Source organism: Hermetia illucens, chromosome 4, assembly GCF_905115235.1.
Source record: "Hermetia illucens chromosome 4, iHerIll2.2.curated.20191125, whole genome shotgun sequence".
In the NCBI taxonomy this organism is placed as follows: Eukaryota; Metazoa; Arthropoda; class Insecta; order Diptera; family Stratiomyidae; genus Hermetia; species Hermetia illucens.
In genome coordinates, this window is record NC_051852.1 from 172,858,322 (window position 1) to 172,876,436 (window position 18,115).

At 38.0% G+C, this 18,115-nt stretch overlaps 1 protein-coding gene and 1 long non-coding RNA gene across 5 annotated transcripts in view; one reads left to right on the forward strand and one right to left on the reverse strand.

Moving 5' to 3' along the window:
• LOC119653861 overlaps positions 1 to 18,115 on the reverse strand; it is a 20,773-nt gene continuing 2,658 nt past the window's right edge. The window contains exons 2-4 of one of the 3 annotated variants that reach the window (XR_005249765.1): positions 13,503 to 13,507; positions 3,479 to 3,481; positions 1 to 620 (exon numbers count right to left, since the gene is read on the reverse strand). This is a non-coding gene — a long non-coding RNA (uncharacterized LOC119653861). Of the gene's footprint in view, positions 621 to 3,478; positions 3,482 to 11,593; positions 11,597 to 12,646; positions 12,650 to 13,502; positions 13,508 to 18,115 lie in introns of all 3 variants that reach the window. The other 2 variants (XR_005249767.1, XR_005249766.1) reach the window with 2 other exon arrangements.
• LOC119653859 (muscarinic acetylcholine receptor DM1) overlaps positions 3,970 to 18,115 on the forward strand; it is a 27,734-nt gene continuing 13,588 nt past the window's right edge. For both annotated transcript variants that reach the window (XM_038058915.1, XM_038058917.1), the window contains exons 1-2: positions 3,970 to 4,671; positions 13,415 to 14,255. In XM_038058915.1, the coding sequence (XP_037914843.1) occupies positions 13,465 to 14,255 (791 nt within the window). In that variant the 5' untranslated portion in view covers positions 3,970 to 4,671; positions 13,415 to 13,464. The remainder of the gene's footprint in view (positions 4,672 to 13,414; positions 14,256 to 18,115) is intronic.

The following is an 18,115-nucleotide window of genomic DNA, read 5'->3' on the forward strand; positions in this document are numbered from 1 at the left end:
CTTTTTGACTAAAAAATAAAATTCTAAAATTTAAATTGAAACAGTTAATATCTCGTTCAGCCATTCATACAAGCCTTCAATTAAAAGACTAATGATTATGCTACCTTTGCACAGTTAATATACTGCGGCCATTTAAAACAATCAGTGGGCAGGCTAGACTTTAAACTAAATTCAAAAAGACATGTTTTTGTTAAACAGGCGAATATTCAGTTCTTTAACTTAATCTTTCCGCTCAATTTACTCATACAACATTTTATACTAATTTTATCATTATTGCTTAATTTTTAAAATTAAAATTAATATTTAAATAAATACTTAAATAATAACTAAATAATATATTAATAAAATAAATTATAACAAATTTATTAACGGTTGCTATTCCTAAACATACATTTATTACAAATTATTAATTTATTTTAAGGCTTTAATTCACAGCTTATCCCATGAATTACTTTTAATAATTTACAGAACATTTTAACAATTAAATTTCTGCCTATATTAATAAATTAAATTTATTTCTTTAAAAACTAGATACCTTTAAAGCCGAATAACTTTTCATTTCTAACAGTTTATTATAAATAATTTTTTTACATTAACTCAAATAAACTATTAACTCCTTCCTTCCGCTCGAAAAGTCTGACCATACAGTCATACCTGGGAGACTTGGGTTCTTAGGCGTCAATCACAGCCTTGTCAGAAATCTGAAGAAAATTTTAGAATGAAAGGGAAATCGAATTTTTTTATTATTTTTTGGACAAACTATTATAGCGCGTCAATCAGAAAAGCACCTCAGAAAACACATCAAGAAAATCTGCCTGATGCATTTCGCTGACATCTTATCCGTGCAACGTTAGGAAATGAAACGCACAATAATCAGTTGTTTTCCGGTCAGTAGAAACTTTAAGTTGCTTTATTAGAATAGTTCCAATATGATTGCATTTTTTTGGTCGGAATCTTTAAAACATTTAAATGTACGTACTTGGTTAAGTTCATCTTTTGTAACGTGTCGAAAAATTAGATGATCATTTTTTCTGAAAAGTAGAAAGTAGTAAGAAAAATTGCGAACTCTTAGCCGTGTTCCGGAGAAGAATCTTCTGAAGAATTTTTTACCCCTATAGGAGGAATAACAAATCCACGATCGCCTGGTTGTGGATAAAATCCGACTTAATTGGTTGCGATGAACGGGTCTAAGTGACGGATTAAGTATCTGCATGGGTGAGGACGATTCAGCCCGGAAAGTCTACTATCGTCAAAAAGAAGACATTGTATGCCCTGCCTGAGATGGAGCAATAGCGGGTCAAGAAACTTCAATAGACCGGCAATTGGCACTTAGTTTATTAAAACCTGAAAATGTTGAAAATAATTTCGTTCACGAAATGTCAAGAAAGACGGTGAGGTATTGTTTCGTGCCTTGCTGTACAAATAATTCTGTAAAAAACACCCGGAAAGCTTTTTTATAATAATAATCGTTGGCACAACAATCCATATTGGATCTAGGCCTTGAAGTGTGTTAGAGCACTTCATTCAAGACCGTAACGGTACACTACAGTACACTGTAGGACGCAATGTGGTCAGCATTGCGCTCGCCCCAGATTATTACCCTGATTTGACTCAGGCACTTCCGCCTTCCCATCACAGTGCATACGAGTGCCAGGCTGGTGTGCCGACCAAGTTCTTGGTTTAAGATAGCATCGGGAAAGCGTACTTCAATGATATAGCGTTATTAGTTATGGCAGCTATCGTTGGTTATCTCATTCCACTGACTCTTAATACATATATAAATTTTCAAAAGATCCATTTCTTGTATAGTATTTTGGATCTTTCTATAATACTAATGGACTTCTCACATTCCACCTTCTTAATTTATACATCGAATTTGTTATCAAATTTGAATTTAATTATTTGGAAAAATCTTCCCATCCATGCCCATTACTTGAGTTAGGCATAACGATAATTTTTGAGAAATATGCTATGGTAGTTTTCGGTTGACTTCCGAAAGGTTAACTATATAATTTGAGTTTTTATGTGAATAATTCAAATATCGCTGATCCCGTTTGGCTGAGTAAAGTTGCAGCACTTTTTCGCCAAAACCCAAGAGCCTCGTTATGAAGGAAGAGAGTCTACTACGAGTAAGTGCGCTCAGAGAGGCTATACGAGATGTAATCTGATTAAAATCGGTTACGGTTTGGAAGCTGCACTTAACCAAGCTGCTGGTCTGCCAGAAGTTTTACCAGGTTTTTCTCTTTATTAACAGACACCTCCACTTATTTGTAAAGCCATGTACGCTACATGTCCCCAAATATTCTTGCCAGGAACCAATATGTGGGCATAGCGTACCAAACATATCTATATGCGATAGTGATCAATTGCTGGTAACGTATTTCAGCTCACCCAAAACTTCCTCTACCGTTCTACACTCTGTTTTAAGGCAACCCGTCCGTCGACCACGCTGGAATAGTGAATTTCATTGTATGGAAAAACCCACCACCTCACAACGGATCCATGGATTTCTGTACCATGCCCCAGCGAAGTTTTTTGTTTAATGTTGTCTTATCAAATTCAGCAACGCTATCTACATACACAAATTGTTTGACAAAGTCGATATTCTGCTCATTAACGCACATAGGAAAAGTGGGATGCTCACATCAGTTTTGTTGGTATTTATCTACAGTTACCTTGATACAGTATGTATTATAATACTTTGCTCTGAAAATTGCTTTTAATTTGCCTCTGCTAGTAGGGGATAGTAGGAAGATCCAGAGCGGAAACCAGCCCGCTTCCTGTAGATCAGGCTTTCGAGGCATTCTTTGATGCTTCCCGGAATAATTTTAGCTATTATCTTAGTGACATCATCATGCACTTTCTCTGCGATTGCCCGGCTCTAGCTCGAGTCAGGCTGCGGACACTGGGTAAACCATTCTTTGGGGACCTCGGTGAGATTTCTAGTTACAGGGTCGGAGAGCTGCTTTCCTTCGTGAATGCTACGGGCTGGCTCTGAGGATCCGAGCCAGCTGGACTCCGCTTCCCTGTTCCTATAACAACAGTCACGGTCTTGGGAGTTTGTGGCATCAAAACGGCGCACCAAAGCGCTAATTGGGCTCCTCGGAGCGGCCACTGATACCTACCTACCCCATCTTAGTGACAACACAGAATTCTCCGATTGTTCCTCTCAAGATAGGTGTTTTTCTTCGGGAACATATTCTTCTTTTAATCTGTGAGAGAGATTTCGCATATCCAGGGTTTACATATAAGAGAAACTAATGACTCTGCAGGGGCTTAAAGGAGTAGCTTTGCAGGAAGACTATCAAGACCAATGGCTCTACTCTGCTTGAGTACATTGATGCCGGGATGATTTCGCTTTTGTACTTGTTTTCTTCGACAGGGTATTGTGCACCAAAGACGAGGTTAATTACACTTGTTCAAAATTTTCAGTTTTTTTATATATACTTCTAGGGAAATACCTATTTTGTTATTGTACTAACTTCTACTGATGAAAGGCGGAAAAGTTCGGCCAGGTCGCATTTTTGTAATATGGGAAAACATTTGTAGGCCGAGAAAACTTTTATTTACTGTGGAAAAAATTATGAAAAAAAAAAAAAATTGCTGATCTACTAATCTATCTGTGTACCTTACCAAGGTGAATTCACATCAAAGTCTAATTTTTGCACTGAAGGATCAAGCACATTTTTAAATAGCATAAATAAATTCAGAAATACTAACGTTTCTATTTGAATAATTGATTGCATTTCAATTTGCAGGTCCACCATAGAAGCACTGTGCACATTTCTTTATAAGGTGGAAACAAGGAAGCGCATGCTGGGATCCTTCAATTCGCGACAATAGTGAATAAGGTGCAGTTCTCAAAACTATTCACAGTCATTATAAAAACACTTAGTGCTTCAAGGCAGCGACTGTGCCCCAGTAGATTATTATCACTCAAACTCGTAGCACAACGGGGTATACCCTATTTAAAAAGAAGGAACAAACACAACGCTCGATATCATGAATTAAATGCGTCAGTAGTCAGCAGCAGCAGGATACAATGAAGTTATTCCCCATGAATCATTCGATGCTTATGTAACGCTATGCTTTAAGAACACCTAGGCCGTGGATTGAAACAAGGAGAAATACCTGCTTGAAGGCATACAGGGAGTCTCGTGACATGCTTTGATTATGATCCCGATGGAATGTACACAACAAGTATTTTGGATTGGGAAGGAGTTTGAAAAACAACTTGTAACAAGTAGCCTGCCGCCTCTATTTAAGGCGTATGCATTCCATTATATTTTGCTGGCTTGTGGTAGATGAATTCAATAAGGCAAGATATCACACATGTATGTTATAATAGTACAAAGCAGCTCAGATCTTCACGAATATGTGTGGCGAGCACATTTATATAGTATATTTAAATGAATTGGCAAATATTCGGAAAACGTGGACGTCTTTTTCCAGCTTGTGTGGAGTGTTTAGATGAACGTGACATGCTATTATGCGATAGAAATTAGAACGGAATTCAAAGGGAAAATCAAGGTGATATCAAAATCGAAACAAATAAACGTAGAAGGAATTAGGAAAACCTCAATGGAGCTGAAAGTATTAAAATGTTGCTGGAGTCAAAAGTAAAATGGCGTCACGTTTGTCGAAAACAATGCTTAATGGGCTTGTGATAAGGTAAGTTTTCTTTCTTAAATAGTCATGAACAGAACTACTTGTACCTTGTAGCGACATAGGTAAACACCGCAGTCGTGCAAAAAAATCGATTATATAATCAATTCTTTTGTACTATTGTATTTTGCTAGTTTTTTGAGCTTTTTTCATAAAAATGTGTTATATGTCATCTTCGCGGCATGGTTCAAATAACCGTAAATCAAGAACATCGTTAGAAACATATTTAGATTGCATTTCTCGGTTTAGATGGTATGATCTGCACGCTCTCTCGTGCGCTGGATTACATTGATCTACCACGATCCGAAAAGTAAAGTGCGAAGTGCGGTGGGCATATCGAAACCGCTTCGTGTCTTTATCGGAGTTCAGGAAGGAAGCGCCCTCTAACCACTCCTCTTGGCTCTTCTTATAGACACTGTCAGCCGATCTCGAACAACTTGTTCAAAACTGGAATGAACGCCTCGTGCAACACAAATTTAGACTGAATCTGAATAAAACAGAACTTTTGACGACTGATCACCATAAAACAGGTGCTATTACTGCCAGTTACTGTGACCTGCCCGGAACTGAGCGATTTAAATATCTCGGGTCAACGCTGTTAGCCATCGACGTATCAACGAACGTCTCAAATCTAAAATTTACCGCAATGCCGTCCGCCCTGTCGCCCTCTATGGTTCTGAGTGTTGGCCCATTGTAAAAGGCAATGAATGTCTTCTCGCGGGAAGGGAAACTTAGGTGTTGCGATGAAGTAGCGGTGTAACACACCTTGATTACATCCGAAATGAGGATATCGCGGTCGATATGGTATTGTATCGATTGTGGAAAAATTGCGAGAGAGGCGTCTTCGATCGTATGGTCACATAATTCGCGCTAACGAGAATTCACTTGGCAAGATTGGTCTGAACATCGAAGTCGATGGTAAACGACCAAAAGGCCGGCCGAAACAACGGTGGCTTGATATGCTGGATGGTGATTTAAAACCCTCACGACTACATCCAGATCAAGCAAATGACAGAGCAAAATGGTGCAACCAATGACGACGAGGCGACCGTGCTTGTGAACGGGACAAAGTGCCTCACTGACGCATACCTAGAGAAATAATAAACCGCATAGGTTTTTATATATGTTCAAGGGAAAAACAAACTATTACGTTGTTCGTGTTATGCACATACATACAAATTTGTTATTTTGAACTTTAAAATATTAGTAGCTCTTTATTTAATAAGCTCAAATAATCATACTCCTATGATCTCTCAAATTTAGCAAATAAGATTCCGAAACGTCGTTTAGAGCTGAAGCACAATGCGCGCAAAATAACCAAAAATGGGGGCAGTGGAAGGGACGTATAACAGAAAGATATTTTCAAAGTTATTCAGAATAAAGGGAATGTAAATGAATACGTGAAGAAATTGAAAAAAGAAATAATTTTATTTGGAGCAATCTTTAACAAATTATGCTCACGTATTTATTTGACAGATATCCACTGTGACAATGAAAGGGGGTTATACAACTTCCGTTACGAAATCGTAGGTCAAGCAGGAAACTAATCGGAATAATCGCAATTATAAAGGCCCAGAAACAAAGACGTTCTTTCAACCAGTGATGGTTTCGCTTGTCTACTCATTAGTTTAATGAATCGGAATTAAAACTTCAAACCACTGATAATTAGCACTCTGTTCGTTAACTCCTGAAACTAGAAGGGTACGCCAAGGCCATGTTGAAATGTTAAGATATGGAGTTGGGTAGAATAAATGCCTTGAATTTAGTGGCAGCTTTTTTTTTGTCATGAAGCCCTCCGAAAAATTATTCGCTGCTGGGTTGCATTTCTGTGGAAATCACATTTTATTTTATGTTCACGCAGATTTATATAAACCACGAATCTGCGCCGGTGTTGGGTTAATTCATGGAAAGGTGAGTAAATGTGAGGATTGCTTTCGTTTCACTCATCTCTTTTCGGATTGGGTGGGGGGGATGCTTGGCTAATATTTCCATTACTCCCAGGTGTACTTTTCTTTCAAACAATACAGAAAAATCTGCAATACAATGGATAGTTTCTTTTTTAAGTTTAGAATCTGGTAGTTCCCATTCGTACTAAAAGGTATTATTAGGTGTGTAATATTCTGTCCATGAAAGTGTGAATTGTTTGGTTTTATTGGTAATAATTCTCAGTACGAATCTCCCTGCCTCTTTTCAGATCCAGATCTGTCCAAAGCCCACCACTAAGTGAAAGCCTGTGGAATGAAGGCGACGAAAATGGGTGAAAAGCTGAAAAACCCCTTTTCGCGGGTTTAACTGTTAATTTCTCGCTTAGTACATAGAACTAAATGAAAAGGAAGGTGAATCGTGATCATGAGATCTGAGGGTATCATTGTCTGGGAGAAGTGTATAGCCTGTGAAATGAGGGCAACGAAAATGAGGGGAAAGCTGAAAAATCCCCTTTCGAGGGTTTAAATGTTAATTTCTCGCTTAGTACATAGAACTAAATGAAAAGGAACCTGATTCGTGATCATGAGATCTGAGGGTATCAGAGTCTGGGAGTAAGTGTATAGCCTGTGAAATGAAGACGACAAAAATGGCGGAAAAGCTGAAAAATCCCCTTTCGAGGGTTTAAATGTTAATTTCTCGCATAGTACACAGAACTAAATGAAGAGGAACCTGATCCGTGATCATGAGATCTGAGGTATCAGAGTCTGGGAGTAAGTGTATAGCCTGTGAACTGAGGGCGATGAAAATTGGGGAAAGGCTGAAAAATCCCTTTTCGAGGGTTTAAATGTTAATTTCTCGCTTAGGACATAGAACAAAATGAAAAGGAACCTGATTCGTGATCATCAGATCTGAGGGTATCAGTGGCTGGGGGTAAGTGTATAGCCTGTGGAATGAGGAAGACGAAAATGGGGGAAAGGCTGAAAAATCCCTTTTCGAGGGTTCAAAAGTTAATTTCTCGCTCAGTACATAGAACTAAATGAAAAGGAACCTGATTCGTGATCATGAGAACTGAGGGTATCAGCGTCTGGGGGTAAGTGTATAGCCTGTGAAATGAAGACGACAAAAATGGGGGAAAAGCTGAAAAATCCCTTTTCGAGGGTTTAAATGTTAATTTCTCGCATAGTACACAGAACTAAATGAAAAGGAACCTGATCCGTGATCATGAGATCTGAGGGTATCAGAGTCTGGGAGTAAGTGTATAGCCTGTGAACTGGGGGCGATGAAAATTGGGGAAAGGCTGAAAAATCCCTTTTTGAGGGTTTAAATGTTAATTTCTCGCCTAGTACATAGAACAAAATGAAAAGGAACCTGATTCGTGATCATGAGATCTGAGGGTATCAGCGTCTGGGGGTAAGTGTATAGCCTGTGAAATGAGGGCGACGAAAATGGGGGAAGAGCTGAAAAATCCCTTTCCGAAAGTTTAAATGTTAATTTCTCGCTTAGTACATAGAACTAAATGAAAAAAATGTATTATTTTCCAGTTAACCATTCCGTGTCGTTTAAGCAAAGTAAACTAGAAGCATTCCGGATAGAACAATATCGGTGATAGAATATAGCTTTGATGGTGTCCACAACGATTGATGGAATTAATTCGTTCGTGAATTTGCGGTCTTTGCGTCGAAATAATTGAATATTGCGTTTGTATACAGAAGATTTTAACATTGGCATTAGATAAAAATGGGAACCATATTCTAATTTGAATTTGATATTTTTCTAACTTATTCTTGTTCTTTTGGTGGCTTTTCAATTTATATTGCCGAATTGGTTAAATCATTGTAACAAAACGGAATCATATAATATATATGTATAAGTTAGTTTCTTCTAAATTCCGAGTTTACGTGTAGAATTTTCACAAGCTGCTAAAAGAAGGATGGAATGAGTAGAAAGCCTTACTTATGAGTGGGGGAAAATGGGGGTGAACATAATCTCCGCTACACTAGGAGGAAGAGGTGATGGCTTTGCATTTCTGTTGCCTGGCCTCCTCAGAACTTAGACAAAGTCCCTTCGGAACCTAGCATCCATTACGTTTCGATTACGCATTAATTGTACAGCTAAGTATATGAAATATTCACTGACAGCCTTCATTTGACGCGTTCTAGCATTAGATTTACTATGAGAACGGTCATGCGATTCTATTGCCTATACTGTAGTATGCTTGCTAAAATCGATGAATCTTTGTTGAATTCTTAAAATTTAACAGCTTAGTTGGTCGATTACCAATCTTTCAGTTCATTCTATCCAAAAAACTTTTTGTTTCAATATTTTGGTGAACATTTTATAAATACTTTTTATGGTCCATTCTGAAGACATCATCTTATACGCTGGATTTAATCTGTTTAATGTTCTACCACGATCAAAATATATTTCGGCACTTTGTGATTGGCTACTATATTCGTGCAATATCAGTTAGGAGAATGCGGGTAATAATTCGAAAGCAATTAACTTCGAGTTCAAGTGTATAAGACACTCTTGCAGGGCTTTAAGCTCAAATGTATGTATTTCACATGGTTTACAATAAATGAAGACGTGGAAAACAAAACCCCATTGAAGTCGGTTTACTCTCTATTTGTCTGCCTGTTTATCTCTCTGTTAGTCCGTCCGTTGTTCCCAGGAACGACGATACCTATTAGCAAGAAATTAGGTGATGCGGTTTCAGTTTTGACATCAGTTGCAGAGTAGGGAATTGAGGGAGGGATGTCAAAAGGGTCACTTGGATTTAGATACCACTCTCAAAACCATCAAAGGAAAAAGTCACACTAATGCCTCTATATGATATCTAAACCTCCTACCCCCAAACCCAAATCTACTCAAATAATATTAATAATAGCATATTTTATTTTGCGAATTTTCTGGAAACTCCTCCTAAGTTCCGACTACTCTATCTACATTATTTTCCAATAATGTAGATTTTTCCAATAATGTAGATAGAGCATCATATTGGACAGTTTGGTGATGCTACTTTAGTGCTACTTCATTAACCAATTTATAATAGATGAAAGTTGATTGCTTTGCGTAAAATTACTGCACCCTAAGGCATCTCAGTATCATTAGGGCTGGTGTTAGGGTCATTTATGTGATGCAATGCATTGCTGTGTGTCTACGTGGTTGCGAAAACATGGCTGCTAACATCTGTCATGAGTTCCCATATCGCAGCGGAAACCAAAGACAGAGCTTCCTTAAGGATCCATTTCGGATTGATGGTAATGGATCTTAATGGAATCACTGGCGCAAGCAAACACGCCCAACATTCTTGTCAATTGATCCACGTTCGCTCTCCTAAGAAGTGAGGAGGAAATAAATAGATGTATCCATCCATCGGCACACCTACACACCAATATTAACCACATAGGCCATTATTATTGTATTAGCCTTTATGTTCGTACGACATTTTGTACTTCTAGAAAAAATTTTGATGACAAATGCCTAAACTATGGTAATATACCATTATCAACTTTACAATAGAGTATACCATCATTAACTTAACAAGAAAGAAGCTGCACCCATGTGTGCTCAATTGTTTATAATCATTCTTTTTTAAGGTTTTCTTTGCAAAACAAAACCTTATTAAAATCGGTTCAATGTCTGTCTGTCCGTCGGTTTTTTTTTGAGGAGGTGGAAATCTTCAAAAAACGTTGGTCTGAGCACACCAGTGTGTTGGATTTTTACCCACTAAAACCACCCCACAATCCTTCCCTGCCCCGCGGAACCACCCTAAGGTATAACATCACGGGGCGGAGTCAGCTAATTCTAGCTTAATCCCGTTTCTTCTATACGCGGCGTACGTGACCGCGCTTTTCTCCTCTCCTCTGCCTTTCGCAATTTATCTTGAATAGATGCGATCATGCAGTTGGCTGCATCCCAATTCTCTTGTTTTGCTAGCATTTTCGCCACCAGATTTTCTGGTACCAGCACCTCTCCTAGAGTCTCCTCTAGATTCCTCCTTTCTTCCACAAATCTCGGACAGTGGAAGAATATATGCTCTGGGTCCTCTGGGACTCCATCGCAATTTGGACAATCGGGTGAGGTCCCCAATTTAAACCTGTGCAGGTATTGGCGATATCCTCCATGCCCCGTGAGAAACTGGGTGATATTATAATTAATCTCGCCGTGTCGTCTCTCCAACCAATCCTTGATGGCAGGAATGAGCCTGTGAGTCCACCGACCCTTTCCCGAGCGTTCCCACCACTCTTGCCATCTTTTTACGTGTTGCTTATAGCTGAGCTTCCTGTCTATCACCACCCCCAAGTATTTGATGGTGTCTGTCTGTCTGTCTGTTTGTCACAGGCACTTTTCTCAGAAACGGCTATACTGATTGACACGAAATTTGGTGAGAAGGTGGAACTGTGGACGCCCAGATATGCAGCGAGTAATATCGTTATACGTTGAGATTAGGGGGGTCCCCATACATGCAAAAGGGGGGTGTAAACTTGTTTTTCGCCAAATATGGTCATGTTGGGTATCAAATGAAAGGTCTCGATTAGTACTTTTCCAACGCGATCTTAGTTTTGACATTTGTTAGAAAGGTGGGGAGTGGGAGGTGTGGAAAGTGACGATTTCTTTAATGGAGCCATTCTCAGAAACTACCCAACCAAAAAATCTGAAAAATATCATGAAGCTGCTTCTATATGGTGTCCAGGCCTCAAAATACTCTCCATATTGATATCTGCTCAAATTAAGTTAATAATATTATATTACCAGAAATAATAAAAACTTGTTGTTTCTCATCTGGTATGCTTTACGACAACACTTCGTGCCAGAAGAACTCGTGCGCTGGGTTCAATTGCTCTACCACGATCCGAAAAGTAAAGTTCGAAGTATGGCGGGTGTATCAAAACCGCTTCGTGTCTCTGTTGGAGTTCATCAAGGAAGTGCCCTCTCACCACTCCTCTTTGTCCTTGTTATGGACACCGTCACACGGGATATCCAACGTCCAGCGCCCTACACACTGCTTTATGCAGATGATGTTTTCCTAGCATCTGATAGCAAAAATGATCTCGAGCAACTTGTTCAAAAATGGAATGATCGCCTCATGCAACACGGTCTCAGATTGAATTTAAACAAAACTGAATTTTTGACGACCGATCCCCATGAAACAGGCACAATCACTGTCAGCGGCAGTGATCTGCCCAGATCTGAGCGATTTAAATACCTCGGGTCAACGCTATCAGCCAATGGAGAACTGCGTTATGAAATTGCTTCACGCATTAACGCAACCTGGATGAAGTGGCGTTCCACAACTGGTGTCCTTTGTGATCGACGTATCAACGAACGTCTCAAATCTAAAATTTACCGCAATGTTGTCCGTCCAGTCGCTCTCTATGGTTCTGAGTGTTGGCCGACCATAAAAGACAATGAACGGCGTCTCGCGGTAATGGAGACGAAGATGCTACGTTGGACTAGTGGCGTCACACGTTTAGATCACATCCGAAATGAGGATATCCGCGATCGTTATGGGGTTGCACCGATCGTGGAAAAGTTGCGAGAGAGGCGTCTTCGATGGTATGGTCACGCAATTCGTGCAAACGAGAATTCACTTGCAAAGATTGGTCTGAACATCGAAGTCGATGGTAAACGACCAAAAGGCAGACCTAAGCAACGGTGGCTTGATGCGCTAGATGGGGATTTGAAAGCCTCGAGATTGCACCCAGATCAGGCATTCGATAGAGCCAAATGGCGAAGCCGATCACGACGAGCCGACCCCGCTTGTGAACGGGACAAAGGCTGAAGAAAAAGAAGAATAAAAACTTGTTGTTTCTTTTTCGTTGGTGTGAATATTTATTCTTGCAAATAGCGATATTTCGGGAACCACTGTTCCCTTCATCAGTGCTAACAAGTTTGCTAAATATATAGTATATTGCCATTTTTTTGGGGAAATTGAGTGAAAACACCCCTTAAGTTTATCCTAGAGTTATAAAAGTTTGTAGTATTATAGAATATAATATGGATATATATATATAATATCTCCAAGTTTGATCAAAATCATACTATTACTAACAAACTTACAGTAGTTCAAAGTTGACTTTACCATGTAAATTTATTGCACTAAATATCAATATCACACTAAAGTGAGTAGTCCGACATACTAAATGCATATACATAATGGGCTACGTACAAATGGGATAGTTCTGCAATCAAATATACTCACAGAAGAAGCAAACAAAACCTTTCATACCTGAAGCGGCCAGCTTCCGGTTTCCCGACTTGTTTCATTTATCAGAGAAACATGCAATAAAAAAGCGTTGTGTGAAAATGAACAAAACTAATCAGGTAGACGGGCTTTATTTTTGCTGTTTTATTCAAAACCTTAAAAATGTGATCCTGCCAAATTATAATTTATTCAATTTTGAAATTAGGGCAGATGAGTCCCTGAGCACAAAAAAATTGCAGCATAAGATTGAAAAGGCAACTCGCAGTGGGAATTTAAAAACTCGTCATGCTTGAACCTTTTACATAATTACGTTACAGTTCCTGAGTCGGGGTTCAGGAAGGAATTCAATACAACTTCTAAGTTTATGAGACATAATGATAGACTGTAGTATCTTCTGCATGGGTGTGAAAGAGGCGTTAACGATGATGCGTTACTTAATCTTGTTCAAAGCCAAATTTATACATTTTGAAATATATCCTTCTACACAAAATCAAGGATGTTACCATTTTAAAATTAATTTTAATTCCACTGCATCTAAGTTTGAAATCTTTCTTATATACATATATGTTCATATATAATAGCGAAAAAGGTTACATTTTTTTCTCATGTTTTCAGTATCATCGTTCTCATCCTAATCATCTTTGCTCATCATATATCATCGAATAATGGAAGCAATATTTGTGACCAGCCGGACGGATATAACATCGACTTTACCAGCTCTAATTTTAGAAACGGACTATCCGAACGGGAATGTGTCAGCAAACGATACAGAATCGAAGCCTCCGGATTTGCGGTATACCGTCACACAGATGGTTATTTTAGCCATCATCGCTTCAATTCTTAGCTTTCTAACGGTCTCGGGCAACGTCATGGTCATGATTTCATTCAAAATAGATAAACAGCTCCAGACTATTAGCAACTACTTCCTTTTTTCACTTGCCATTGCGGATTTTGCAGTGGGACTAATTTCCATGCCTCTTTTCGCGATTTCAACAATTCTAGGCTATTGGCCGTTAGGCCCTTACATATGTGACACGTGGCTTGCATTAGACTATCTTGCATCGAATGCATCTGTTTTGAATTTGCTCATCATTAGTTTTGACCGATATTTTAGTGTAACTCGACCTTTAACATATCGTGCAAAAAGGACAACAACTCGCGCCGCGGTAATGATTGGGGCGGCATGGGGTATCAGTTTATTACTCTGGCCACCATGGATATACAGTTGGCCTTACATCGAAGGGAAGCGCACGGTGCCGCAATATCAGTGCTATATTCAATTCATCGAAACCAATCATTACATTACCTTCGGCACAGCCATTGCTGCTTTTTATGTGCCTGTGACTGTTATGTGTTTTTTGTATTATCGAATTTGGCGTGAAACGAAAAAAAGACAAAAAGATTTGCCGAATTTACAAGCGGGAAAGAAGGATTCTTCGAAGCGATCTAATTCAAGGTAAGTTAAGCTTAATGTAAAGTAGACATGCATGTGGTTCATATAATCGTGAGTGTTAATAAGTTGAACCGATGATGTACTATAAACCGTCAAATTTGATCCCCTGAAGGGGAATGTATTCTAGCTACTACTACTACCATAATTCCGATGATTCGTACATCGTTTATTCGTATTTGCGGACAATTAGTACAAATTTACCGGTCCCCAGGATTAATTTTCTTTATTTTGCACTCCCGATAATTGGTAATCACTTAATCTAACATACTTTATTCTATTTGAGTTTGTTCAGTCGCGATGTGATAGCTTTTATGAGGTAAAGATTAATTTAAGTTTCTTTCTTAATCAGATTGTTGTTTAATTATAATACTTAATATAGGAAGTTGTGCGCGCGGTGATATACATACGCCAGGACACAATCAGAAAAAAGCGTGGGGTTTATGCGACAGTCGAATTGAATGAGGGTCTTGGAGCGCGTTAGAGAGCACATCATTCAAGACCATGATGACCAGGAGTACGGTATCCTGTAGGAGGCAATATAGTCAGCATTGCGCTGTGAATGAGTCCACTGGTACCCGAAATCTGGTCACGGGACAAATTTCACGCCAGCAGTAAGATTTGAACCGCAACCTTCCGTGCAATAGTCTAGTGCTCTAAACCACTAAACTATCCGGACACGAAAGTTTATATTCGCGAATTGTATGTATGTAAATATCTGGTGTGAATGAAATTAGTGTAGCAATACTATGGATTCTTCTGAAATTTCAAAGGCAGAAAGAGCTTGAACTGGTTTTGCCAGCAACAAATGTAAAATTACAACGTTAATATATAAGTTCCAAAAAAATAAAAAAGCACAAACTTAATGTGAGACGAGACTCATTTTCGGAAACTACTCAACTGAAAAGTCTGAGAAAAATCATGAAGATATGAAATCTAGGCCTCAAAATACCTAGAATTCCGATAGGATACTTTTAACTTTTTGAGTCGACCATAAAATTCCCACTAAGTTCATCCTGGACGGAAATTATACACCAGGATAAAGAACAGTATAGCAACTAGTCCCAAAGATATATGAAGTAGCTACCCTGTGTAAAAAAAAACCTTCTTAAAATTGGTTCACTGTCAGTCTGCTTGCCTTTTTGTTTGTCATACGCACTTTTCTTCAAAAGGGCTACACCGATTCAGGCAAAATTTCATGAACATATGCAACTATGAAAGCGCACGCATACAGTGAGTAGTATACATTTACGTGGATTTTGAAGGGGGCTCGCCATTCATGCAAAAAAGGGATTCTCAGAAAAATTTGATAAAAATAGTGATGATGCCGTTATATGATTTCTGTGGTTCGAATTTCGCTCCATATCAAAATCTGCAAAAATGAAGTTAGTAATAGTGTATTCTTACATTTTCTATTTTTAAATTTACTGGAATCCTCTTTGAGTCCTTGCTAGAAGTTGAAAATTTTGCAATAATGTAGGTTGGAAAGTTTTATGGAAACATTACTATTATTAATTAAAAGGTTAAAGTGGCCTTTTCCCTTATATTTACTGCACCGTTAAGTATCATATGGAGAACGTAGTGAATAATCTGATATACTAAATGCATAAACACTATGAATAGTTCGGAAACCGGCAAGTGGGTATGAAAGGTTTTGTTGATCTTTTATTTAAGAATATTTGGGTATACGAATTCATTTATAATAAGCTCGTTGTGTATATGCATAGAGTGTATCAAAAAAGTATTCGTCTGCTTAACTTTTTTCGTGACTAAAATAAAAGTTTCATAACTAAATTATAAAGACAATATTTCAGTTCATGTCCTCAATTTTTTATTTATTATTTTTTCTTTAAAAACCAAATAAAAAATAAGCACTTCCCTCCATTGTTACAAAGAAAAAACAGAAACACAAAATAAACGTCATCATCAAGCACCAAAAAAGTATTCGTCTCTATGTATTTTTGAGAAAAAGTCATCTTCACAGATGATACATATTTAAATCGGACGGTGAAAGAAAAATATGGGGGGAATGTGAAATGGACGAAAAGAATCTAATTCCAACTGTGAAACACAAAGGAGGATCACTGATGCTACGGGATTGTATGAACGCTAATGAATGGGAATATGGACAAAGCCTATATTACTATTTCGAAATGTCATCTTCACAGAAGCATGAAAGTATGGGCTTATCTGCGGATTACATTTTTAGCCAAGATACTGGCCTAAAACACACAACGCTTAATACAAAATGGTGGCTACTCTAGAACACTCCAGACTGGAGACTCCACCACAGTCTGCGGATGTAGACGTTATAGAGGACTTGTGGGAGACCTTGAAAAATAAAATCCGGAGCAGACACATTTCAAACAGAAATGAATTACAAATTGCTCTTTAGGAATAATGAAGACCCGTTTCAAGAGCTATAACAGAAAATCTCGTAAATTCAATGCTCAACCGATTATAAGCTATTATTAAGAGTAAAAGTAGACTAGCACGCAATGCCGACTCACCAAGCACCAAAATGCTTCGGTAAGTACCACTACTTTTTAAAGTGAAAAGATGGCGTTTATTCTGCGTTTTTTTTATAACAATGGAGTGAAGTGCATATTTTTCATTTTGCTTTTAAATAAATAATATATAATAAAGAAAAATCGAGGACATGAACTGAATATTGTCTTTTTTATTTAGTTATGAAAAGCCTAAGTCAATCACAAAAAAGATAAACGGATGAATACGTTTTTGACACACTGTACATTGAATATACCCGATTTTCAATTCGATGAAGTACTGACATTTTACCCCTTAGGGAGTAGTAATTTAATGCAAAAGAAACAAATTTGACCTACTATAACTTTGTTAATATTATTAGAATTTCCATCAAACTTCCTAGTATGCTACTTTATATTAAAATCTATAATGGTGCAACATTTTACGGATTTAGGTTGAACTTAAGGAGAGTTCGGAGCTAATTTTCAAAATATAATAATATACTATTATCCACTTCATTTGTGCAGATATCGTAACGGAGAGTGCTTCGGGGTCTAGATACCATGCGGCTGAGTGATTTCTCAGAATGTTGTTTGAAGTAATTGGCCCCTTTCGGACTACCCACTGCAACCAATATCAAACATCATATCTGCTTCGAAAAGTACAAGATAGCTCACATGGCTATTTTCGATGAGAACAAATTGTGCACCCCTCTTTTACCTATACGGGTTGAGTTCACAGTGCAGCAATGTAATTCATTGCATGTGTGAAGGACTGTAAAGGAAGTACAAAGCTCCAACCTTTCTTGCAAATTCCATGCCAACATGTGTAATCGCTTCTGATAAAAGTACGTGAGACAGATAGACAGTGAACCGATTTTAAAGGTTTTTTTTACAACAAAATTATAAAAATAGATGTTGATATACCGTTTGTGGTTGATAGACTTCGAAACTATTCAACCGATCGCTGTGAAAACTGGTATATATATTTTGTGATGAAGTCTCTTCAATCTTCTTGAATCATTTGTCACTGAAAATTTTTGACTTGCTTCTGTAACTTAATAAATCGAACTGAAAGTAATCACTGCTATCATTTAAAAGCTTCTGCATTTCATAAATGTTTGTCTTTCACGGAATCATTGGAGTATATGCGTTGGTTAAGCCACCAGTAGTTCAATTCATGTCAGATTTTGATCTTGCCGCTTTTCAGTAACCTGGTTATTTCCTTCAGCTGATAATAATAATAATGTGATACTGGCGATCTATGCTACCTTGAGGAGCAGTAAATTCATACGAAATAGATGTCTTTGGCCTACTATAACTTCGTTGATATAAACGCGATTCCCATCAAGCTTAACAATATTATTCCTTATACTGCGC